This window comes from Rhinolophus ferrumequinum, chromosome 15, assembly GCF_004115265.2.
Source record: "Rhinolophus ferrumequinum isolate MPI-CBG mRhiFer1 chromosome 15, mRhiFer1_v1.p, whole genome shotgun sequence".
Classification (NCBI taxonomy): domain Eukaryota; kingdom Metazoa; phylum Chordata; class Mammalia; order Chiroptera; family Rhinolophidae; genus Rhinolophus; species Rhinolophus ferrumequinum.
The window spans coordinates 22,027,026-22,051,876 of record NC_046298.1 but is presented as its reverse complement, the minus strand read 5'-3'; the positions used below and the strand labels follow the sequence as shown (position 1 = coordinate 22,051,876).

Here is a 24,851-nt window from a genome sequence, read left to right as displayed (position 1 = left end):
GGAGGTTTGGAGGGGAGGGTAGAGAATTCATGGTATCATCAAATATTGCACGTGGTCCTTTTATTCTCTGCAGCAAAAATGATTCCTTCCTGCAGACCCACAGCATCGGGTCTGCAGATAATTATCTATAGACACTAGCATGACAATGATAAATAGCAATCCTAGGATAGTGGTTCTAGACAGATGGCGCTGACATGTAGGGCTCCAGGCGGAAGTGTATCGTGGGCATCGAGTCACAGGCCGCACCCAAATGAGTTCCAGTTACTGCTGGGTTAGGAGGACAGATGGGGCTATTTAAAGGTCCCAAAATTCAAATGTCCCTATAGTGGGTGGAGAGCTCCTAGCTGGACGGATGCTTCCAGGTGTGGGGGAGATGCTTCCCAATGGAAGCTGCCCCTCGCCTCAATTCTTCACGTCTCCCAGGCGGAGCTGGGCAAAGGAAGTGGCCAGCTGCAGCGCCTCCTGTAGGCAGCCCACGTTCTTGCCTGTGGCCTGAGCGGACACATCTTTGCCACCACCTTTGCCATCCATCAGACCTGACACCTGCTGCACCCACTCACTGGCTTTCAGGCCCCGGTTGGCTGCATTCTGGAAGAGAGATGGTGAAGTGGGAGTCAGGACAGAGGATAGGACCGAGGGAGGCATGGAGTTAAGGAAAGAAAAAGGATAAGGGAACCACAGACACCCACTCTTGCCCTGAGTGGTACTGCTGGAGGCTGAGGCAGACCATACTGGTTTCACAGTCAGGGCAAGGCATACCAAGTGGCAAAGCCAGGTATCAGCCAGCACAGTTAAATACATCCACCATGAAGAGGGCCACAGGGGAAGAGGTGCCAGAAGTGACCAACAGGTGGGCAGGAGAAGGGCATTGCTAACGGATTGCATAAACAAACATTGTGAAAACAACTGTAAGAAGAACCGAGCTCCCTCAGAAAAGCTACAGACACCACACCACTTTCTACGGGCACAGGGATGCAGCATATTCTGACCTGGGGGACTTGACACAAGCATGTGATCTTGCCAGCCTCATTATCCACTGTGAAGAGCATGGCAGACGTCTGAGGAGAATGTGTCTTGAAGAGCTTCAAGGCTTCGTTCAGGGCCTGTGGGAGAATCTGGTGTCAGGCCACGTTCCTGGGGAAAGGGGCCATGCTCTCCAACGAGTTTGCAGAGCTCAGTTCTCAGAGCACTCCCGGGACCCCATCCCCAAACCCCTCCCAACAGCAGGTGCTGGTCCTAGGAGCCTACATAGTGAAGAACCCAAGCACAGGGCCTGGCCCGCACTCTTGACTCTAGGCTTTGCCTTCCACCTCCAGGAGCCGTAGCTCTCCAGCCACCAGATCTCTCCCTCACTTAGCTTAACCTCAATCCCAGAGAGTGGGACCTCAGGTGACCACTCCTCTTAGAGCCACAGAGCTCACACTTCAGCCACGAGAGGACTGATGAGCCCCTGAGAGAAAAAGACAAGCAGCAGACAGGCATAGAGCAGGGTCTGGAGCCCCAGCCCCTGGATTGCCTTGGCTGAGGCGCCGCTCTCCATCTCCAGGATGACAAGGGGCTGGTTGGGATTGCTGTCAATGAGCTGCTTTGTCTTCTCCAACACCTGCAAGGAAGGAAGTCCAGGAGAGAGGTCTCAGGTCAAAGGCCCAGACTGAAACAGAGCAGGCTGCACTGCCTTTGCTGGGTCAATGCTCTTGATTCCCTTTCAGCCAGCAGCACTGCCAGTACTCACTCGCTTCTGGACATCGGCTTTGCTAGCCCGGTCTAGGTCATCCATGATCTTCTTCAGGGATTTGAGGTTCTCCCGGAATTCATCCTTCTGCCACTGGGGGATGACTGCCGTGGCCAGGGCCTGGAACCAGAACCAGAAAACCATTCAGATCTGAACCACAAGGAGCTGGGATGTGAGGCTCCAGCCCACCCCACCCTCTGGCTTTGAACACTAAAGTCATCCCCGACCAGTGTCCAGGAAAGAAAACTGAAAACAAAAAGGTATCCCTGTCCTGGAGATCAGTCACTGTGCAAGTAACTATAGCAGTTGTAACGATCAGGGCTGGAGAGAAAGAGGCAGAAAAAAGAGCTTGGACTCTTGTAAGTTCTGGCCCCTACCAGGCAGTGAATACAGCCCGTGAAGGGCTTATGGGAAGTCCCGAAATATTAACAAACACCAGAAAGCCTGGAAACTGTGGGCACCCATTCCATGGCACCTCCCCAACTCCCTCAACACCAGTGCACACTCATGCTTGGAATGGGCTCCCCTGCCATTGGCAATGGAGGCAGTAGGCAGGTTCCAGGGCTCCATGGGCCAGGATCCATGGAGTCCCCTTTGCAAGACTGCAGGACAATACAAGTCAATCCAAAGGCCCATTGCACTGAGAACCAGCACTTGAGTGTTCTTCAAGAACAGGAAGTGTCTGATTCCTCAGGCCCAGGATCCAGCACTGAGCAGGCCGAGACAGGAAGGAGGCTGGCTTCTCCTACCTCACCGAGGTCAGCAATCTCCCTTTGCACGTCCTTGTTTGGCGCAGTCTGGGCCTTCACTTTGGCCTCCATGACAGAGAGAGATTTCTTCAAGCTTTCCGCTTTCCTGAGAGCCTGGGAGGGGGACAATCAGCGTTGCAAACTACAGGTAACTTTCAGCTTCACTAGTCTGTCCATAAACAACTGTGGCAAACATGGATGGCAGGCTATGAAACAAACACATCCCTAGGACACCAGTTTCTCTTCCTTCAGAGAGGCAAGTGTTTGCAGCCTCACACCCCAGAAAGGAGCACCTTCCTCACACGCCTGGCTGGTAGAAAGGCTGCACTAACTCAGCTTCAGGGCGTAAACAAGAACTCATGAGTCAGGAGTCCTTCTCATCCCATGAAATGATCACCCCTCAGGCTTCAGCACACGTCAGGCGCAAGCTTACAGTCCCCACCCCCAGAGCAGCTGTCCCCATACTCCGTGCATTTCACACAAGGCATGTACCCCCAGGGAGATGTGGGTAAGCCCTGCGGACACAGCAAAACTCTGGCTTATCCTTCTAGACACAGGTATGTTACCTGGTAGAAGGCAGGACTTACACATACTTTTAGAGATTAAACATAAGATAGCTACGAAATTTTGTGCACTGGTGGCTTTCTTCTGCCAGGCAAGGTAACTAGAGGACATTTGTGGGTAGCCTTGTACTTCCGCTTCTGACTACAGCGGCCCCATTACCATCTGCACTATGGATTTGCAGATCGGACTCCTCTTGTCTTGTTCAAATAAGCCACAAATTAGTGTGATCTGCTCACCTTCTGGGCTTCAGCACCTGTGACAGCCACAATCCTCCGGATGCCCTTGGCAATAGCTTCTTCACTCACAATCACAAAAGCTCCCGCGTGACTTGAATTCTGCAGGTGCCTGATGGCAGAACACAAAGTCCGTGGTGATGAGGAAGTCCAGGCACGCTGGTCCCCCCACTGCCTCCCAAAAGCCGTTGGCTCCCCAGCCCTGAGCCCTCTGGGGTAAGTCGCTCCTACAGAAGCTCCCTCAAGGGGATGGTAGGAAAAGGCCCTTCATGTTTTAGGGTAATTTCAGAATCCAGCTCTGGCCAGGAAGAGGAAGAGAAGGCTTGGGGATGAGAGTCCTGTGACACTAAGCAAGACACCAGCTTTCTGAGCTTCAGTTTCATCATGTATAAAATGGGGGTAATGCTCCCTCACAGGGCTGTTGTAAAGATCCATGAAAGTGCTTTGCAGTCCCTAACACCCAACACAACGTTACTGCTGCTGGGCTCTACCTTCATGCATGTTTTTGATTCTCTCTGGTGGAACATAAACTATATTCTTCTAGCCCAGCTCACTGGAGATTACCTTTAAAATCTTACCACAACTCCTTAAACAAATAGGTTTTATTCCCCAGTTGCTCAGAGAACCTCAAATGCTCATTACATCAATCATTTTGTGAGAGTGGCGTAAAGTTGTTGAAAGCTGTTTTCTTGTGCCTAAAGAGTGTCATGCAAAGAGTTAAGGCAGAAGTGGGACTCATCTGAAGGCCTAATTTAGCTGGACAGAGGGAGGCCTGGAACCTGGTCCCCCAAATTATATACCCCACCCCCACAGGCCCTCCTGCTCCCTGCCTGCATGAGGCTGGCAGTAGGTCCTGGGTGGACTCTACCATGGTCTTAAGAATCTTTTCACCAGGCTTCCTTCAGAAGCAGGAATTTCCCAGGCCACTATGACCATCCCAAAAAGACCCCAAGGAGGTTCCAAGTGCTACGGAGGAATCTAAGTTGGCAGAAATAATTGGCTGTCCCACGCAAAACTGAGCTAGGCCTACTTGGGGCCTGCCTCAAAGGCTCTGAGACAACGGAGTTAATTCCCCAGATGCCATTCAAACTGACAAAGGGAGCTAAAGGAGGTCCCAGGAATGGAAAGGGGCTGGGTCAGATCAGGAGTTTGGTGAGCACTCCAAAGCCTTGCTGAATCCTGAATTCACAGGCCAAGAATCCTGATTCCTGTTGGGACCAGCCCAGGGAACAAGAGCAAACAATGATGTGATAAGTGCTTCCTTTTCCTAGGAAGAACATTTCATCCCAAAGCCAGGGAATGTTCAGGTCAGACACAAGCACTTGGATGCTAAGATTCTTGGGAATACTGTTTGCCAACTGTACTTCTGAGGACTTCATTCCAACCTTAAATAAACAAGAGTTGGTCTAGTACCCACATCCTCCAAGGGTAATGCCGATGACCCCCTCTCTTGCTCCCCCTGAGGTACTCACGTCCCCCCACAGAACTCAACAGAAGTGAGTGAGCCAGCAGGACCGGAGGGGTCATCCAACAGCTCAGACACTGGGACCCCAATGGAGACGACTCGCACAGGGTCAGGATAAGTTTCATCAAACACAGCCCGCAGGCCCTGGATGGCTTTAGCTGCTGCCAGGGGACAATCCTGGGTGTAGACGGGCTGCATGGAAAGAAGACAGAAAATAAAACCGGGAAAAGGTCTTCTCTGAAGGTGCAGCAGGAAGCACCAGGCAGAGTGTGGTCTTGCAAGCAGGACTCTGCGTTTCTAATCCCAGCTCTGCCTGTCGTGTGCCCTGAGCCTCCCGAAAGAAGGCAATGAAATAAGAATTTCCAACAAATATTTCGTTAAACTGTGAACCAAATCTTACATGGATGTGCTAAATGTAAAACAGACCTAACTAGAAGAGCTCTGGCTGTCCTAAGCAGGTGGTGGAGCAAAGACCTCTCTCCGCTCCTCCCCAGAAGCCCTCACGCCGCTCCACTGAACACCGTCACTGCCCCCTACCCAGTGCAGTTTGAGAACCATTGTTTTAAGGAAATCTGTGTGCAGGACAGAATTTGGTACGACGGACTGAGCACTTAGGCCGCTGAAGCTCCGTGGACAGAAAGTGATGGTGTGGGAAGGGGTGACATGTGAAGTTCATGACCCAAGGGCTTACACGTAACCCAACCTACCTTGGCTGCCTCAATCATCTCGTTAGCAAGCTCCTCGGCCTTCTTGATCTGCTGGCTGGACATGGCTCCCTTGGCAGTGAAGTCAAACCGAAGGCGGTCAGGAGCCACTAGGGAACCTCTCTGGTCAGCTTCCCCAAGCACAGAGCGCAGGGCGAAGTTCAGAATGTGGGTGGCTGTGTGGTTGCTCATGACAGGTCTCCGTCGGGGCTGTAAAGGGCAGAGCCGACTGGTGGAGAGGTTTGCAACACACTACTAGTGGTTTCCCAATACCTGCTCTCACCTTCTTCCCAGGTACTAGAATTTTTAGATGGACACATAGCTTCCTAGAATAAAGACTACATTTCCCAACTTCCTTTGCAGCTAAGTGTGGCCATGTGACTAAATAAGTTCTGGTCAATGGTTTGTGAGCAGAAGTATACCCTAAAGGGAAGTATACCCTCCCTTCCTCTTTCCCCCTGCCTAGAACAGGAGTTGGCAAACTATGGCCCATTGGTCAAATCAGGCCTGTCATCCATTTTTGTAAATAGGTTTATTAGAACACACCCACACCCACGTGTGTACATATTGTCTATGATGCTTTTGTGCCACATGGCAGGGTTGGGTAATTGTGATAGAGGCTATCTGGTCCAAAATTCTAAAAATATTTACTGTCTAGTCTTTTATGAAAAAAGTGAAAACCCCTGGTCTAGAAAATGGATCTGACAACCTTCTTGGACCATGAAATCAAGGGCAACACTCCAGGAATGATGGCAGAGCAATAAGCAAGGAAAGACTGGGCGCACTGACTTTGTGTAGCAGAGCCTCTGTATCAGTTTGGACTTTTAAGTGAGAAACACATTTCTATCTTGTTTTAAGCTACTGTGTCACACACAACAGAATCTATTTCTTAATTAATACAGGCTGGCTCCTGAAGAAGTAGTTGAGGTTAACCTAGAGAAAGGCAATCCCCAGGTTCTGCCCTGTACAGCCCCGACGGAGACCTGTCATGAACACAAGTCTATAGGATCTCAGCCAATTATTGTGGTCTAATATGGGAACATACAGATTTAACTCTCAGTTACATCCCTCACAAAATTTACTCCTGCACTCTACTTATAAAAGTCTACTTATACTTTTACTTGGGAGTGACAATATGATTTTAAAGCCAAGGAGGACATGAATTCTTTTTACAATGTATAGTAAGTATATCAAATCACCATGAGTACATACAGTCATGTGCTACACAACAATGTTTCCGTCAGTGACAGACTACTCATACGACGGTACCCATACAGCCCAGGTGTGTTGCAGGCTAGACCATCTAGGCTGCCTAAGTGCCCTCCATGTTCACACAGTGACGAAATCGCCGAACAATGCATTTATCATTAGGTGGCACGTCACTGTACTTTAAATATCTTTTATATGTAATTGTACCACAGTAAAGCTGAAATGAAAAAGAAAAAAATGCTAACCAGCAAAATGCAACTCACCTCATCAATAAACAGGCGGACCTGATCCCCCACTTTCAGGTTGCCATAGATTGTTCCTATGTGGAGCACATACCCTCCTCGCACCTGAGTATTCTTCACCGTAAACTCGGTTTTCTAAGTGGAGTCAAGGAGGAGACCAATACATAAATAAACCCATAGGTATGTAAATATACAGAAGGTGCCCAAAAAATGCATACACATTTTAAGAAAGGAAAAAAACTGTATTAAAATTGTAATACTCAATATAGATCAACAACAAAAGATGAGTACAAGTCATGTGTATACATTTTTTTTGGCAGCCCCGGTACATATATACCATTAATACCATTATGCGTATGTCACATGCACCATTATATATACGTATTTACCATTATATATACACACTACTTTACATATGTATACATATATTGGACTAGGTCACTCATCTCAGACCACAGAGTCCGCAGTGCCAAAGCTAGCGGCCGAGTTTTCAACAAGGATGTCTGCTTTTCGGAGAGCTTCCTCGCCTCATTTATGAGGGAAGCATGGAGGAACTGAGGATCAATCTATGCAGCCTGGCTGCAAGGATCCTGCTACGAGGGGACCCAATGGCTGTGAAGGCAACACAGTGCAATAAGCAGCTCCCTCGGCTTCAGAAACACTGACCATGGAACACAACCCAAAGGTCAGTCGCGTCTGCTCCCCAAGGCCTGGATTGTTGAGAAGCCAGAAAAGTTACCCTGGTCCAGGCCTAGCCCTTTGTTGGATCCCCCTCTCTGGCTAACAAAGAAGTGTGGGCTCACGTCTTCACTGCTGTCATCAATCTTCACCAGGTAGCCTTCGTCATAGATCTGCCCTCCTTGCTCAGCATAGAAACAGGTCTTGTCCAGCACGACTCCACACTCCTGGCCCGTGGACACCTCTCCCACGAACATCTTATCCCTGCGCAGAGCCAGCACTGTAGCCACTGCACTCTCAAATGCTGCATAGAAAGGGGGAAAACAGGGTCCATGACTTCATTCACATGCTTAGCTGGCTTTTGATGGATTGTATTTCTCAAACTCTCTTTAGGGCCTAAGTATCTAATTTTGTTTTGGAAACAAACCCCCTAGACTCCATGAAAGAGCTCAATACACTGGTTTTCCACCAGAGATTGCAACACTTGGGAGGGTGTCCAAACTGTCCCAGTTTGCTTGGGACCAAGGGGTTTGCCGGGATGCGAGACTTCCAATGTCAACACTGGGATAGTTCTGGGAAAACTGGGATAGTTGGTCACCCTAACTCTGAGCTACCCAGCAGAAACTTGGTGAATCTGATTAGGAGGTCTTTAAGAGTAGTAACAAATTCCCTACTTCAAGGTCAATTCACAAAGAATGTACTGGGCTGGCTTGGTATCTCTGCTGGAGCAAAAGAGTAAAATAAAGATATGTATTGCCTGTTTCTTTCAATTCTTCTTAGCTTTAGAATGCTACTATTGCCAATGCAAAATTCAACGGCCATGTGGATTCTATCAATGTCAATGTCCTGGTTTCCTACAAGATGTTACGAGGGGAAACTGGGTAAAGAGTACAAAGAATTTCCCCATAAACTTCTGTTAAAAAAAACAAAACACACAGGATGGCCATGGGGTTTGAAAATTAATCTGGGGAACGTAATTTGGTGGTTACCAGAGCGTAAGGGGGTTGGGGGGGGGGGGATGAGGGTGAGGGGGATCAAATGTATGGTGATGGAAGGGGAGCTGACTCTGGGTGGTGAACACACAGTGTGATTTATGGATGATGTGATACAGAATTGCACACCTGAAATCTATGTAATTTTACTAACAATTGTCACCCCAATAAATTAAAAATAAATTAATAAAAAAAAAAAACTTCCTATAAATCTATAATTATGTCAAAATAAAGAGTTAAGCAAATCAATCGCCAAGGGTCTCTATGAGTATAAAATTACACAGCATGACTGTACAGCATACAGGAGAGGCTACCACGGATACCCCAGGTACCTAGTCGTGAGGCCTGTCTCGGAAAACCCCCCCGAGGACAGTAACATACCATAGCTCCCACTGGAGTCTGAATGGTAGTTGTACTTGGGGGAATCGTCTGTTGCCTTCAGACTCTTTTCCCGGAGCTCTTCAATAGCATAAATGTCCAGCATAATGTGGTCTTCCCCACCAGCTCCCTTGCCCTGTGATTTCAGCTGCCAGTAAGAGAAATAAGCATAGTTATCCTCACGTAGAAGAAAAAGAACTCTGAAGTATTTCAGAACTGCTAAACTATGCCTAATGTAAAGCTCCCGAACAGGGTTTATCAATCTCGGCACTACTGACATTTAGGGCCAGACAACTCTTTGTTGGGGGGGGCTGCCCTGCGCATTGTAGGATATTGGCAGCATCCCTGGCCTCTACCCACCAGATGTTACCCACTAGCTGCCAGCAGCATCCTGCCCCCACTTGTGAAAACCAAAAATGTCTTCAGACATTGTTGCCAAATGTCTCCTGGGGGTGCTATAATGCCCCTGTCGAGACCCACTAGTCTAGCGAAAAACAGAATTTCAGCGATTTTAATGGAAAGAAACTCTTGCTTGCTTTGCAGCCAAGTCCTGCCTTGGTAAGTGTTGGGTTTCCTGCTCACTCCCCAAATTCTTTACCTGGGCCATTTTCCTCTCTTCTTCAAAGCCATCCATGTCTACCACCAGGCCCTTCTCTTCAGCAATCAGTCCAGTGAGATCCACTGGAAAACCATAGGTGTCATAGAGGAGCCAAGCAGTATCCCCTACGGCACAAAGGAATTGTGTCAAGTAACATGGACGGCCCCACTCTTTTCCACCCCAAACCTTTCCCAGAAGGACACTGACAGTGACAGAAGGGATTAAAGAGACAAGACAAGTCAGTATTAGTTCTGTGCCCTGGTCAGAAAATCCATCAATTCTTTTGGAGATGACTTGGAAGAAGTGCGAGAGGTCTCCTAGGAAAACTGTGTTTCTTAAACAAGCGTGTTCAGTTTGTGAAAATTCACCAGGCTTTTCCCATGTACATTATATTATATTTTGATGAAAGGAAAAAAGCTTTCAAATTTAATTTTCCTGTCTGGTAAAAAATAAAGCAAATTGCAAAAACCAGTATATACCATATGTTCCCATTTTTGCTTGAAAACACCCACATGCAAACAAAGTCCTGAATACTCCGAGCTCTTAAGAGCTATTACCTCTGAGAAATGTGTTTGGGAAAGACACTTTTCACTTTTACTTCTATGCTGTCTGAATACTTTACCATAACAATGTATTTTATAATTTTAATATAAACCCCAATTTACACCAAAAGCAGTTTAACTAAGCTATGTTCTGCCTTTGGAGACATGGGAGTCCACTCTCAGTTTGTGAAAAAAAGGGTTGCCTCTTTCAGAAAGATCAAACAGCCTGGATGGTGAAAGGAAAAAACTGGTTCTTACCGGGAATGGTCTTGCTATCTCCCAGGCTCTGAATTTTCCTGTCCAGGATGCGACGCCCTCTGCTGAGAGTCTTAAGAAATTGCACTTCTTCTTCATTAATAATGTCCTTCACCATATCCGGGTCCTTCTTTAACTCAGGAAATGCATCTCCCTGGCAAAGGGGAAACAGATGTGGGCCCCATGAAGCCAGGGACTATTCCATGACCCACCTGAAAATTCTCATTAACAGTGTGCTATCTCCCACCCTAGCCCTCTTAAGGCTTGCACGCCAGTGCAGAAGAAGCAAGCAGGGAAACAGACCTACCAGGGACTCGACGACAACATCTACTAGTGTAGCAAAGAAACCCTTGCTGGCGTTGAGTTTCTCATGGGAGTATCGAACAGCCCGGCGGAGTATCCGTCTCAACACATACCTGTAAGAGACAGAACCCAGTCTCCTGCTAGACAGCATTCCCAGGTAAGTGTTTTGTAGCAGTTCTTTGGAATTTGACCCAAAGCAACATGGTCAACTTTTTGTCTTTCTCTTCCAGAGACTTTCTCTTATCCTATGATTGCTTCTTTTTGTATTTCCCAAGGTCATTAAGATGAATTCCAGCATAAAACTCAGTAACATACCTACAAATACTCATCAACGGATGACCTGGGGTAACCCCAGTTTGTTTTCCTAATCGAGAGTTAAGGCAAGAAGTACAAACCAGGTGGACTTAATGCCATGATCCCAGCCCCTGCCCGTCAGTAATGAAGTTGCCCGGGGCTAGTCAATACCTACCCCTACCCCACCCCTGCCAACAGTCTATCAGTCCTTATCATCCTGTACTTCGCAGCAAAGATTTAACATAGTGACAACTCTTTAGTGTGACCTAAAACTCCCTTCATCCCTAAAGAAACAAAGGCTCCCTCCAACTATTTAGAAGACAGAGAAAACAATACTAAAGTGCAGCTTTAAGTTCCGCCATCATAAAACTCATGGTGTCAGTCCTAAGTCTGCCCCATGTATAGCACACTTACCCCCGCCCTGTGTTGTCAGGCCGGCCGCCATCAGCCAGGGCCACAGTGATGGTCCGAGCGTGGTCCGCCAGCACCCGGTAGGCCATATCGATCCCATCAGCATCGTCAGCACCAACTTTCCCACTGTATGGCCGAGCACCTGTGCCCTGCAGATAAAATCCAGGAGGCATCTCATCAGGACGCAGCCTTTCTGGCACTGCCGTGCCCTAGGAGGTTCTGAGAGGAATGGGGATGGCGGGGCATTAGGAGAAAGGACAACCCTCTTGCCAGATCTTAGAACCCCAAGAAAGGTTATAGTGGGAGTAAAGAGCCTCCAGTCAGCCCCTTACACTCAACAAATCACAGTGCCTTGTACCCAGAGCCTCGTATAATTAACAATAAAGTTGGCAGACGGTCACATGTACCCTCAGCTGGCAAAGCACCTGGTTACTATCTTTGACAGCACTGCTAAGAGTCCAGCCTGGAGACTTCCACAGAAATTTGCAATGTTTGCAAAAGGACCAGTACCTTCTGAATGGCTTCAAAGTAAGGGACAAAAAGGTCAGTGTCATAGTTGGACATCTTATTCTGCAGCACAGACACCAGTCGCTCCAGGCCCATCCCTGTGTCAATGCTTTTCTTAGGAAGAGGTTTCAGAATTCCATCGGTTTCCCTACATGATCCAGAGAAAGAGGAAGTTGAAACACGGACTCAGGCTGCCATCGGTCCCTGCTGGTTATAACTCACTGACAGAGCAGTTGGCAGGCTGTGACTATTCGCCATTGGCCTCTGCTGGTTTGGTGGAAGGAGGGGAGTGGAGGGAGAAAGGGAAGAAGTACTCTGAGGTCCATTGAGGAGTAAGGTAAAGCTTCAAGGAAATGAGCTTTAGAATGGCCGTCCAAATTACAGCAAAAATGACGTTACAGGAATAGGCCTTAAGCAGGTATCACAGGGAATAAAACTAGTTTATAAAAGAATAGGCCCAGCCCTAACCCAGAGATCAGAGGGAAAACTTAAGAAATAAAATTTTTTAAATGTGCCACAAGATCCCATGATGCCTGCAAGTGCCTGCTGTAGCGCTGCTCCACTGTACCCACAGACAAGAATGAGAAGACAGCCATGTGCTCTGAGGGTCTCTTTCTCCACTCAGCTTGAGGGAAGGTGCGGCTATGGTGAGCAGGAAGGGTGCAGGACCCCAAGGCCACCTGTTGTACTGGATGAACACGAGGTTCCAGATCTCCAGCACATTGGGGTCATCCTGGTTGACAAGATGTGCAGCATCCCGACCACCAATCCGGTCATAGTGGATCTCACTGCAGGGACCACATGGGCCTGTGTCACCCATCTCCCAGAAGTTATCCTTCATGTTGCCAGGGAGGATTTTGGTGTCATCCAGCCTGCATACAGTGGGGAAGATAAGTCCAGTTAGAGCTACTGACAAGGATTCTGCATCTACCAAAAATAAGCACCTGGTTATTATCTTTGACAGCACTGCTTAAAGTCTAGCCTGGAAATTCAAAAGGAGATCTTTATGAATTTCTAGAACGACGACACACTCTTTGGCAATTACTAATGCTAGGCCTGTATACAAATCCTACTAAAGAGGCAGAACATGATCCTTATCAAGAGTGACAACAGAATATAAAATATACATATGTTCCAATCATAAATAAATAAATAAATAGGGAAAGATATAGATAAAGCCTAGAAACACATAAAAATGAAAACGTTTATGCGGAATATGACCAGAATTTAAGCAAATATTTTTTGCAAATGTTTCTACATTATATGACAGTGTAAGTGTTAAAAAAAGCTGCTGATTATTTAAAATTCACCTCTCAATACTGCAACTTAGTCGTGTCTTCTACCTTACAATGATACCAAAAAGAATTCCATAAGATTAAAACATTTACAAAATAGTTGACTCTGCTGAAAGTTGCTAGATAACAAAGCACTCAAAAAAGATTGTGCTTACTTGATAAACATACAGGAAGCCAAGTAAAACAGGTTCAAAAAGTCAAGATTAGTATTTAAGTTTCGCATGTTACCACCCAAAATGTCCAAGTACATTTAGACTATAGAGTGTAACCAAACAGGGGGTTCAGACCACGTATTATACAAGAGAAAGCTGGACTAGAGTAATATATTTAAAGTAAAAGTAATAAAAAACAAACAGAGGGGCCAGCCCAGTGGCTCAGGCGGTTAGAGCTCCATGCTCCTAACTCCGAAGGCTGCCAGTTCGATTCCCATGTGGGCCAGTGGGCTCTCAACCACAAGGTTGCCGGTTGGACTCCAGCAAGGGATGGTGGGCTGTGCCCCCTGCAACTAGAAATGGCAACTGGACCTGGAGCTGAGCTGTGCCCTCCACAACTAAGACTGAAAGGACAACTTGAAGCTGAATGGCACCCTCCACAACTAAGATTGAAAGGACAACAACTTGACTTGGAAAAAGGCCTGGAAGTACACACTGTTCCCCAATAAAGTCATGTTAAAAAAAACAAAACAGAGAAGCAGCACTGCTTAAATATACTAAAAAGCTATGCATTAAAGGACAAGAATTAAGTAAAAAGAATGAGAAAAAGAGACGACATTGTGAGTATCCCCGCTGTCTATTGGGTATATCATCCCACAGTCAGATTCCTTTTGATGTACCATTTCATGAATTCTATTCAGTTCAAAGCACAGAACTCATACAGCTCATCTATCATTGTTACCTTTTCTGCTACATGATTTTAATTTAGAATTATATTACATAAAAGAAAAAAAACTTCCCTTGTCCTATACCTGTTTGATGCCATTACATTTCCATAAAAAATAAACCGTTTCATATAAAGAATACCATTCTGTTGAAAAAGACACCCACATACCACACAGGGATATACAAATATGAAAAAGGCCTGGAAGACTATATATGGGGTATCAAACTACCAACAATAATTAATCTTAGAGATCTTCTACTTCTTGTTTTCACATTTCTATATAGTTTGAATTTTTATAACATGTGCCTTGTATGCGCAATTTCTAAAAATATATAAAAAGAAAGAAAAAAAAAGACAAGAGACTTGTTGGCTTTCAAAACCAGAATGATTAAGCAATGAATGTACCAAAGGTAAGTACTCCCAGTCACCCCCACCTCCATCTCAAAATGGACATCCCCAATTGGGAAACGGCAGAGCCCACTCTGGCACTAAGTTTAGGAATCATTTTGTTCCCCCATACTTTGCACGTGTAACCTGTGTTCTTACCCCAAGTCTTGCCAGATCTGTTTGCACTCCAGGTCTGGTTCTAAGCCAGCTGCTTCATCCCCACCAAAGTAGGTAACATAAAGTCTTTCAACGGGAATGCCAAACTCTTGTGTGAGAAGTTCCAGAGCCATTTTACATGCCAATTCCTACAAGAACAAAAAGAAAGATGTGGAGCATGGCCAAACCAGTGTTTGATTTATTATACTATTTAGTGTGAGTACAAAAAGTCCAGATCCTGGAAACATGGATATAAAATTACAATATCTTCACTATAAACTCAGCTGAATTCGGGATCAATTTATGCAAGAAATCCAAATGTGAACTGAACTCAGCAAATTATAGGTACTGCTTCCAGGAAGTCAGAGAGTCAATAAATGCTCTTCACTCCTGAATCTCCTAAATGATATTTCATACTTTAAAATAAGCCAAATTAGAACCCACTTCTCTCAGTGGTAAGGACTATTTTGCACAAAACCCCAACAGATCTGCTTCGAGCTTACCTTAAAGTAATCTCCAAAAGACCAGGAGCCCAACATCTCAAAGAAGGTGTGATGATAGACATCCTTGCCCACATCGTCCAGGTCATTGTGTTTGCCCCCAGCCCGGATGCATTTCTGGGTATTGGCAGCTCTGCTCAGCTTTGCCATAGGGTGAGACGGGTCAATAGTGTTCAGGAAGATGGGTTTGAACTGAAAAAAAGAAAGGGAACGTTTCAACTTTTGAAGAGCTGCAGGTGTATCAGGTGGTCACACACTGGCAGGGAAAAAACCACACACAAACTATACAGTTTGTGATTTAGCCTGGAATACCGAAGCTTATCAGAGGCGGTGGCCCTACAGGGCTGCAGCACAGGCAGCCTATCTTGGAGCAACTTCTCCCTGGTCCTGGTTGACCTTTGGACAGGCTTGTTGACCGCAGGGGACAGGCTTGCCAGATCTGAGATAATAGCCAAAGTTTGGATGCAGTGAAACCTGTGCTTCCTTGCAAGTCTCTTGACAGTGAGGGCTTATGCCATCTTTCTGGAAGAACTTAATCTAAAACTGATGTGCTGGCTTGATAGTAAAGGTGATAAGGAAGAAAAAAGTTTGAGATCTATTAAAGGAGTAAAGTCAGTATAACTTAACGAATGATTGGATGCATTAGGCAAATAGTATTACCTTTCTCTGAGGAGTCATCAAGTTATACTTTGATTTATCATTGTTATTTGTGTAACTTTACCTTATTTTTCCCACTAGACCTGTCCAATTTGGTAACTGCTAGCCACTTGTGAATACGTAAAAGTAAATTAATTAATTAGTAATTAAAAATTTGCTTAAATCAAAAATACTATTCCTCATTCATATCAACTCAATTATTACACATGGCTAGTAATTATTAGCCATAATGGGCAGCACAGATATAGAACATTTCTATCACCGTAGAAAGTTGGACAATCCTGTGCTAGACCATGAATTCCTTAAAAGCAAAAACTATCTTACTTATATCTCTGTATATCCAGCACCTAGCATAGTACTTGAAAAAGAGCAGATGCCTAACAAATACTATTAAAAAAAAAAGCAAACAAAAAAGTCTAGGTATTTAGATCTAGGTATTTAGATTAGAGGCAATACAGCACAAAAATTAAGCAAATGACTGCCTGGGTTCAAATCCACACTCCAGAATTTATCAGCTATGTGAACTTGGGCAATTTTCTTGAGCTTTCAGTGTCTTAGTAGGATGGTATAAAGTGAGGATTAAATGAGTTAATACATGTAAAAGCCATAGAACAGTGCCTAGCACATAGTAAGTGCTACACGTAGGGTAATAGTCACTGTTATTCAAAGAATGTTTATGAACATTGGACTCCCATGGTTCTTCTAACAAGTATAGTCAGGACATACGGGAGAAGACAAACCAGTGTGTAGGTATATCCGAACAGAACAGAACCTTTCCAGTATTCTAGAAAACCCATCACCTTGAAAGAGTTCACCTAAAATTAGTGCCCCAATCCCAGGTATATGCGTAGGACTCACACATAAAACTGAAAACATTTTTATAATTCCATAGTTAATGTTATACAAGATGAGAAATGCTCCACTGCCTTTAATTTTCTATGCCAGAAAAGAGACCTGAGAGAAAAGATGTCAAGTTATCCCAGAATAAGGTGCATCCTGAGGGCTGGTACGTACACTGGGCTAAGTAGGGCTCCTAGAGAACAGCCAAAGGAAGGCCCTGAGGGCACCAGCGAACCTGAATCCATTTCCAGTCCAGAACCAGCCTGGTAAATAGTGTTCAACATCACAGGCACAGGCGGAAGGGGGAAAAAAACAAAAACAAACAATAAAACTGTGCATGGCCTTGAATGGGAATGAAAGCAAAGCTCTGAAAGAATCCTGAAACATTGACTTGTTTTATAAAGAAAAGATAATGACGAGATGAAGGAGAATTGCAATAGTCAAGTTAAGAAATCTCTTCAGGGCTCAGCAAGATTAACTCAGCTTCTGATGCTAATAAAACATAGGTTTTTCCTTAGAAACAAAAAGAGGGCAAAACTTTACAGACTAGACGCAGGCTGTATTTTTCTTGAGAGGCATACAAGTTTTAGCTGTGGGTGTCAGGGTCTCTCATCACAACTAAAAACAGTAATAGCTAATGTTTGAGTACCTACTCAAATAACATGCTAAACTTTTTTAATGCATTACTTTATGTACTCTTTACTGCAACCTAAAGGCAAACACTATTATTATTCCTCAATTCTCCAAGAAACAGAGGTTCAACCACAAAAAGTATTAGGTTGGTGCAAAAATAATTGTGGTTTAAAAGGTTAAAAACATTTGCAAGAACCGCAATTACTTTTGCACAAACCTACTAAGTCCTGTAATGTCACACAACGAGTGACAGAGCCAGGACCTGTCTGACTCTTGGAGCTTTGCTTTCACCACTGTTCCACTGCTGCTTCTGTGAACAAAGAGCCAAGAGGAAGGGACAGATCCTTACCTGGTTCATGCCTGCGTTGGCAAAGAGCAAAGTGGGATCATCCAGTGGGATGGTAGCAGATGAGTGAACATAGGTGTGCTCATTTCTCTTGAAGAAATCTATAAATCGCTGCCGGATTTCACTGGCTGTGAGGGTTGAGTCCATCTTGAAAGCAACCCTACAGAACTAACCAAAGGAAAAAAAAGACAGAAAATTAGGGAAATTGAAACTAAGAAGTAGGCATTACACAACACTCCTGGCTTTTCAGGCCAAGTCAAAGGACACGGATGAACAGTTTGATCCTAAAACCTATGTCATAATGTCCAAGGCTAAAATCATCATCAAAGCAAAACTTGTTGCACCATCAGACAGCAGCCGCATTTGTTCTTCCTTCCCACGTGAGACAATACACCATTACACCAAGTAGAGCAGGAGGTAGTTTCTTCATGTGTTCATTCATTCCAAACTGTATGGAGCATCCATTCTGTGCCAGGCCTTTGGCCAGGAATTAGGAAATGGGAATAAAAACACTCACAATTTATAGTCTAGCAGAGAAGCCCACTGAGGATGGGGGCAGGCCCAGAAGACCTGGTTTCCAGTCCTACCTCCAAGTCCTTAAGGGAGTTACTTCACTTCAACAAAGGAAGTGCCCAAACTAGATGAACTCGGATGCTTCTAGTTCTGTATTAATCTACATGCCTAGCAATGTGAAAAGTTTCCTTATCCCCAAAGCCAGGGTCTCCAGGTTTGGCCTGACATCTTGGAGAGGCGCTGTCAAAGGCAGTGGACACGGGGATGGGCCTATCTGTACAAGGGACTGCCTGCAAGTCGCAGGAATTTACATACCTCCACCTCGCCTCAGCACCCCCAGAACCACAACTGGTAAACTGCTGACTTCCCAGCGATTAGATTAGTAGGGAGTCAGGATGTTGTAGCCACACTGAGGAGGTCAGTGAAAGAGAAGGGGAATCAGAGGAGAGGAAAATTAGGAAATATCACAACTTTACAATTTCAAAGCTCTTTCACATATATTAAAGTTTCTGAGAGGCAGTTTGGGGAGAAGTGACAGGCCTTGGTGGACGGTATCAATCGATGGCATGTGCTGTAGTGCCACCACGCAGCACTGGGCGTCCAGAAAAATGGGAACCCTCTCGTTCACATTATCTAAGTCTCTAGAATCCTTGAACCAACTCTAAACTTTAAATAAGTCACTTTGTCATTTGTTTCCTTTTTGGTAAAAAAGTAGTATCTCCTCTGCCTACTCCATCGGGAAGGAAGGGGCAGTTGTGAGGCTCAAAAGCCATCCTGTATTAGGAAGCAATTTGTAAACTGGAAAGCCCCAAAGAAACAGAATGAATTACTATTACTTTCAGTCACTTAGGTCAAAGTTTTCTTCCTTCTTATGAGTAATAAGAAAAAAAAGTCTGAGTTGTTCTAAATTAAATTACAGCAGGCCAGAGAGTGAACGAGCAGTCAGACTATTAATACCTAGCCAGGGGCCAGCGAAGACTGCTCACCTTCCTGAGTGTATGTTGGAACTTCACATTAACTTTTGGGTAGCTACTTCTGAAATTATCTCAAAAACAGAATAGCCAGTCACCATCAAAACCCCAGCAGGCGTTTGCTTCTTGTTTACTCATGAATTTTCCGGACTGTTGCCCACCACCAACCCAAAGGAGCAAACACTTCTTTCTTACGAACTCTGCACCTATCCCAGACCTAGTCCCACTTCACCTTCTCCCACCTCCTTTATCTATAGCCAATGTCAATTCTTCCAAAACAACGTACATCTTTCTCCCTCACCCCCCACCTGATGTATGAAAATGCTTGCCAACTCCAGGATTGTGGACATGTTGCCTTTTCCACCTGGCACTGCTGCTGGTGGTTTAGACTTCATGCCCCAGGACCTGGTCTTTTTTTTCTTGCTAGCAATGGCCCAATAAACCCTTTCTTTTTAAAATACTTTTCAGCCATGAATGTTAAAATTTTAACATAAAAAAGATACAATAAAGATGTATACAGTGAACATGAGACTCTGATTCTCAGATTTATGTTTAAACACAATTTCAATTGATTTATTCACAGCTCAATGAACTTATTCAAACAAAAGCCCTTTGGGAGAAAAGATGGTGAAACACTGGCTGACTAAAATTCCCACAGATGAGGACTCTGTGTCCATGCTAAAGAGTCAAGGGTTTTTAGAAACTTTGTCACACTACATTCTTCCTCATCCCTTCTCATCATGGCTCTCAGTGAATCTCAATAATGGTGGCAAAAATAAAATTACAGTGGTAATTCTGAGCAGCACCATTACAGCTATTTCAGAATGTTCACTATTCCTCCTTTAAATGGGCTAGTTGAGGCAAACAAGCAGTTAAATTCTGAGACATGTGAATTTTGCATTTTTGCTTATTCATCAACTTATTGAATGCATACTCCGGTGCTAGGAACCAAGGTGAATGAGAGTCTATGTCCTTAATGGGGAGGCAGTCATATAGAGAAATAACTGTATGATGTAAAGGAATCCAGTATATTGACAATAAGAAGCCCAACGCATGCTGGGACTATTAAAAGCTGTGTCACCACCACCACTCATTCATCTATTCAGTATAAACCAACTGGCAAGCTGTATAGGATACAGAGGCAGCACAAAGGAGGGACCTCAGATTCCACTTTCCAGCAGGAGCTGTAAAAGTCTTGAGTACCTTACGTCACACTGGCCTTTGGGTTTAAGGACCTTTCAACATGCTCTTCATTTGCCAGGTAATCTGTCTACTCTACCCCCACTCTTTCCCTTCTCCTAGTTAATTTCTCACTTTTGATATCTCAATTTCAAAACGACTTATTTAAGGAAGCATTCTTTTTCTTGATTAGATTCTTCCTATTTTATGCTGAAAGCCCCAGGTGTCTTCCTTCCTAATTTCATATGTTTGATGGCTTGTTTAGTGTCCATCTCCCCATCAGGCTTTAAGTTCCATCCCAGTGGGAATCATGACTGTTCTTTTTGCTCACCATCATAGGTATAGCCTCAGTATCTGGTACAGTGGTTGCTAACAACGTATTTCGTGATTAGATATTAATCCTTTAAGAGCAAACTCTGAATGAACTTAAAGCACACCAGGAAGTACAGACTGTATGAAAAAGTAATAGTTAAACATGATGGGGCATGGAAAGTGCTTCCAGGTGGTTCTGGACCAGTATCAGTTATTTATCTAATTTTAAGAGTTTAGGGAAAGGCTCACGGAGAGATTCCACCCATCTTTACCACCCTCCCCCACCTTCCGCTTGCCCCTAGGAGATTAAAACCAGGGGAAATAAAATCTCAGCTTTGGGTGGGTAGTCAATGGCAATCTTGATCCTCCCAAGGTCTTGGTCCTCAGCGCTCCGGCTGCCGTGTCGCCAGGCGGTTGCTCCGGCCCTGGGCTCCAGCCCAGAGTCCGGTTCCAGAGACCTCGCGAGGCCTAGCCCAAGGACCCAAAGTGGCCGCGGCACTTTCAGACCCCGGGGCAGCCACTTCTGCAGCACCGCAGAGCTTTCTGAGGCCCTCCTGCTTTTCCCGAGGGTCGCAGTCCTTCAATCCTCCCTCTGAGCCCACCACCAGTAGCCCGGGATTACCTGTTCCCGCAGACCCGCAGATGCACCAGCGCCAAGACACAGCGGCCGCAACCCGCCCCGCCCCGTCCAATCACAGGGAGCCGATGGAAAGTGCCCCGCCGCACATTACCTCTACGAGATATTATTGGTCAAGAAACAAGCCAATCAATCCGAGCTTCTTAGTTGAGTTCTGGGAAGGCAGATCTAAATTGGCTGATGCAATGGCGGGGAAAGAAGGGATGGGGTGTGTCACGTGACAGGGTAGGACCCGGACTCCGGAGACTGACGTTTTGGTTTCCATGTGCAAACTCCTAATAGTTGACATGGTTAATAAGGGTAAAATGTATGTGGTAGAGGCCATAGCTCTTGGTATACAGTTTTGTTCATTGTAGTTGCAGAATGGTATGCAGACCTGAAGATTCTGATATATTGTGTCTATGGATACACTTGTCCTTGTCAGATCTTGGTTTTAGTGTGGAAGTGACTTAATCGTTTAGGGACAATTGTTTTGGCATCTGGCCCTCGATTTGCCTTTGAAAAATAATAGTTACTATTTATATGCGAGGCATTGTATTGTAAACATTCCACATAGATTATTTCATTCAATTTTTAAACTGTATGAGGCTGGTCAACTGGCATGCCCTTTCAAACTGAAGAGTAAGTTGCAGAGCCAGGATCCAAACCTACGTCTCTCTGATACGGGAGAGCCCCCTCACTATAGAAATTTTAAGTCTCCTTTTCCCTAGTTTCTTAGCTCCTTAGCCTCTGGTCTTAATCACTTTTCTAATCAGTTTCTTAATCCTAAAGATTGCTCCTAGCCTAAATCACAGAATGTCTCTCACCTCTGCTTAATAATTACTTATAAGCCTATGAGCTATAATCATTGTGTCCCAACATTCCCCCAAGCCATTCCAGACCTAAGTCTTGGATAAATAAACACCATCCCATAAACTACCCTGTTTCCCTGAAAATAAGACCTAGCTGGGCCATCAGCTCTAATGCGTCTTTTGGAGCAAAAATTAATATAAGACCCGGTCTTATTTTACTATAAGACCAGATATAATATAATGTAATATAAATACCAAATATAATATATATATAATATATATAATAGCGGGTCTTATATTAATTTTTGCTCCAAAAGACGCATTAGAGCTGATGGTCCGGCTAGGTCTTATTTTCAGGGAAACACGGTAAACAGATATTAACACTTGTCCAGACCTGGTTAGTCCATACCTAACCCCTGGGTAAAATTAAGATAATTGGGTTTCGAGTCCTATTCCTGGAGTCAGTGCTTTTAATTTATTAACTAACATCTGTCTCTCCTAATCTAGGGGCTGTCAGGATATGAATTGTCAGGATACGAGTTGTGTCCCAGTAAGGCTTCCAGTGCACCCCAAGGCAGATATGAGACCCCCTTTTTTTTTAAAGATTTTTTATTGGGGAAGGGGAACAGGACTTTATTGGGGAACAGTGTGTACCTCCAGGCCTTTTTTCCAAGTCAAGTTGTTGTCCTTTCAATCTTAGTTGTGGAGGGTGCTGTTCAGCTTCAAGTTGTCCTTTCAGTCTTAGTTGTGGAGGGTGCAGCTCAGCTCCAGGTCCAGTTGCCGTTGCTAGTTGCAGGGGGCACAGCCCACCATCCCTTGCGGGACTCGAGGAATCGAACTGACAACCTGTGGTTGAGAGGACGCATTCCAACCAAGCCATCAGGGAGCTCAGCGGCAGCTCAGCTCAAGGTGCAGTGTTCAATCCTAGTTGCAGGGGGCGCTGCCCACCATCCCTTGCGGGACTCAAGGCGTTGAACCGGCAACCTTGTGGTTGAGAGCCCACTGGCCCATTTGGGAATCCAACCGGCCGCCTTCAAAGTTGGGAGCCTGGAGCTCTAACCGCCTGAGCCACCGGGCCGGCCCTGAGACCCCTTTTTTCATTTAAGATCAGATAGGGTGAGAGTTTCGTGAATTCCCATTAGGTAGGGACAGCTCTACCCCCTTCTCAGCTTGAAGCAGATACAGAAGAAGAGACCTCCCGCCCCCCAACTCCCCACAGAAATTTATGGGATTACGTCTCTCAGGAAAAATAAGGCAGGCAGTTAGAGACGGGTAATTGGGTCTCTGCATTCCTGCACATCAAACATAATCTATGGGGAGGACAGGCTGGAGACCTCCTGAATTTTTTTCTTATCTGCTCTAGCCATTAGCCACTGTGAGGACATAACTAAATTGGACCAGTCGCTCACACCTGCATGGTAGAAGGCCACCACCTCCATCTCACCCTACCCTCATTATACCATCATTGTAATACCACACATATGCCCAGTAGTTCATTAATATCATTATAACAGACTGAACTCTAGGAAGGGACATGCACAGTCTAAGAAGATGAGGTAATGGCTCCTTATCAATCACAGGTGTCAATCAAGTGGCCCCACACCTGGAGAGGAACAACCCATCCTGGAGGAAAAAAAGACAAAACCTCTAGTCTCCTGTGAGCCACCACCCTTGAGCCCTTTGAGCCTTTTGAGCAGCTTCTTTTGCTCGGGACCTGCTCCAAACCCTTTGGAGTGTACTTTTGCTTCTAACAATGGGCTTTGAGCCGCTTTTCTTTGTGCTCAGCCCACTCCTAATTCTTTGGAGTGTACTATCTCTTCTAATAAACTTATTTCACCACTTTACGTCTGTGTCTCGTTCAATTCTTTGCTTCAGATGCCAAGAACCTGGACACCATGCCGAGGAGGACCCATCCTCTGGTAACGTAGCAGCTAGGATTCCCAGTTTTCCTCCCCGAGGCCCGGGTTTGACCCTCGGTGTGAGAGACAAGCCCGGACACTGCCAGGTTCGACCCCCAGTGTGGAAACCAAGCCCAAGCATCTCACCGAGAAGGGCCCCCTCTCCGGTAACAACTCCAAACCTCATACTCTTACCCATTCCACTATTACCTACATCATCTTACATGTCCAAAACACATGGGTATAAAATTGAGCTACTGGTCATAACAGGGTTAAAAATATTGCAGAAAAATATTGACTTTCCTTATGTAAAATATAATAGCATCCTACTTAAATAGAAAATCAAGCTTAAAAGCCAATGAGAAATAAATCACCTGAATTAACTTCCCAATTCACAGCAACGCATTAATAATTATCATTACACCTAACATTTGTTGAGCACTTCATATGCAGCAGGCACTGATCTTAGCTTTTGATCCTCATAACAACCTTATAATGAGTTACTGTTATTATTGTTTTTAACACTGAGGAAACTGAGGCAGTAAGGTTAAGACAGCTAAAGGCAAAAACCAAGAGAGACAAGTGTTTGTTCTGATCCAAATGGGCCCAAAAATGTTAGGCATATTTAGCCTAAACAATCTGAGAAATGGGTCAGATTTATGTGCCACCACAATTAAAATGGAAAGCCAAAATTGTACAAATTGTGATTTCAAAGTAAAAGAAAAGAATATAGATTGTAGTCTCAATAATTTTGCTGTGTTGCCAGAGTTGTTGCTGTTAGGATAGCACCTTCACTAATGAAAGAATTTGAGACAAATTAAAAATAACTGTTTTTTTCATTCACCCAGTGGCATACGAGGAAAAACTGTAATTGAGGCCCCAAAGTCACATTCTTCCAAACATGAATTTTCTACAGGAATTTTTCAGATAATTATCCAGTTCTCCATGATATTTTTCTCTCATAGATAATGTCAACTATGTAATAGAAAGCTATCTTTTTT

At 45.0% G+C, this 24,851-nt stretch overlaps 1 protein-coding gene across 1 annotated transcript; it reads right to left on the bottom strand.

The window, feature by feature from the left end:
* Nucleotides 1–40: 40 nt before the first annotated feature.
* On the bottom strand, nucleotides 41–21,228 carry AARS1 (alanyl-tRNA synthetase 1). Its single transcript, XM_033127309.1, has 21 exons — nucleotides 21,147–21,228; nucleotides 17,553–17,717; nucleotides 15,077–15,265; nucleotides 14,577–14,722; nucleotides 12,537–12,728; nucleotides 11,860–12,004; nucleotides 11,353–11,498; nucleotides 10,649–10,757; nucleotides 10,345–10,495; nucleotides 9,545–9,669; nucleotides 8,950–9,094; nucleotides 7,702–7,880; nucleotides 6,920–7,033; nucleotides 5,451–5,657; nucleotides 4,751–4,935; nucleotides 3,282–3,390; nucleotides 2,482–2,595; nucleotides 1,733–1,852; nucleotides 1,517–1,603; nucleotides 990–1,103; nucleotides 41–588 (listed from the first exon to the last, which is right to left on the bottom strand). The coding sequence occupies exons 2-21, from the start codon at nucleotides 17,694–17,696 to the stop codon at nucleotides 403–405; spliced, it is 2,907 nt and encodes a 968-aa protein (XP_032983200.1). The 5' UTR covers nucleotides 17,697–17,717; nucleotides 21,147–21,228; the 3' UTR covers nucleotides 41–402.
* Between the last annotated feature and the right edge of the window lie 3,623 nt (nucleotides 21,229–24,851).

What these genes read in the sequence shown, in the direction of transcription:
- AARS1 (XM_033127309.1), bottom strand. Translation starts at nt 17,696, where the DNA reads ATGGACTCAACCCTCACAGCCAGTGAAATCCGGCAGCGATTTATAGAT. An exon ending in AGACTCCAGTGGGAGCTATG is followed by an intron (nt 7,881 to 8,949) that starts GTATGTTACTGT and finishes CTTTCTATGCAG; the next exon opens with CATTTGAGAGTGCAGTGGCT. An exon ending in AGATGATTGAGGCAGCCAAG is followed by an intron (nt 4,936 to 5,450) that starts GTAGGTTGGGTT and finishes CTTTCCATGCAG; the next exon opens with CCCGTCTACACCCAGGATTG.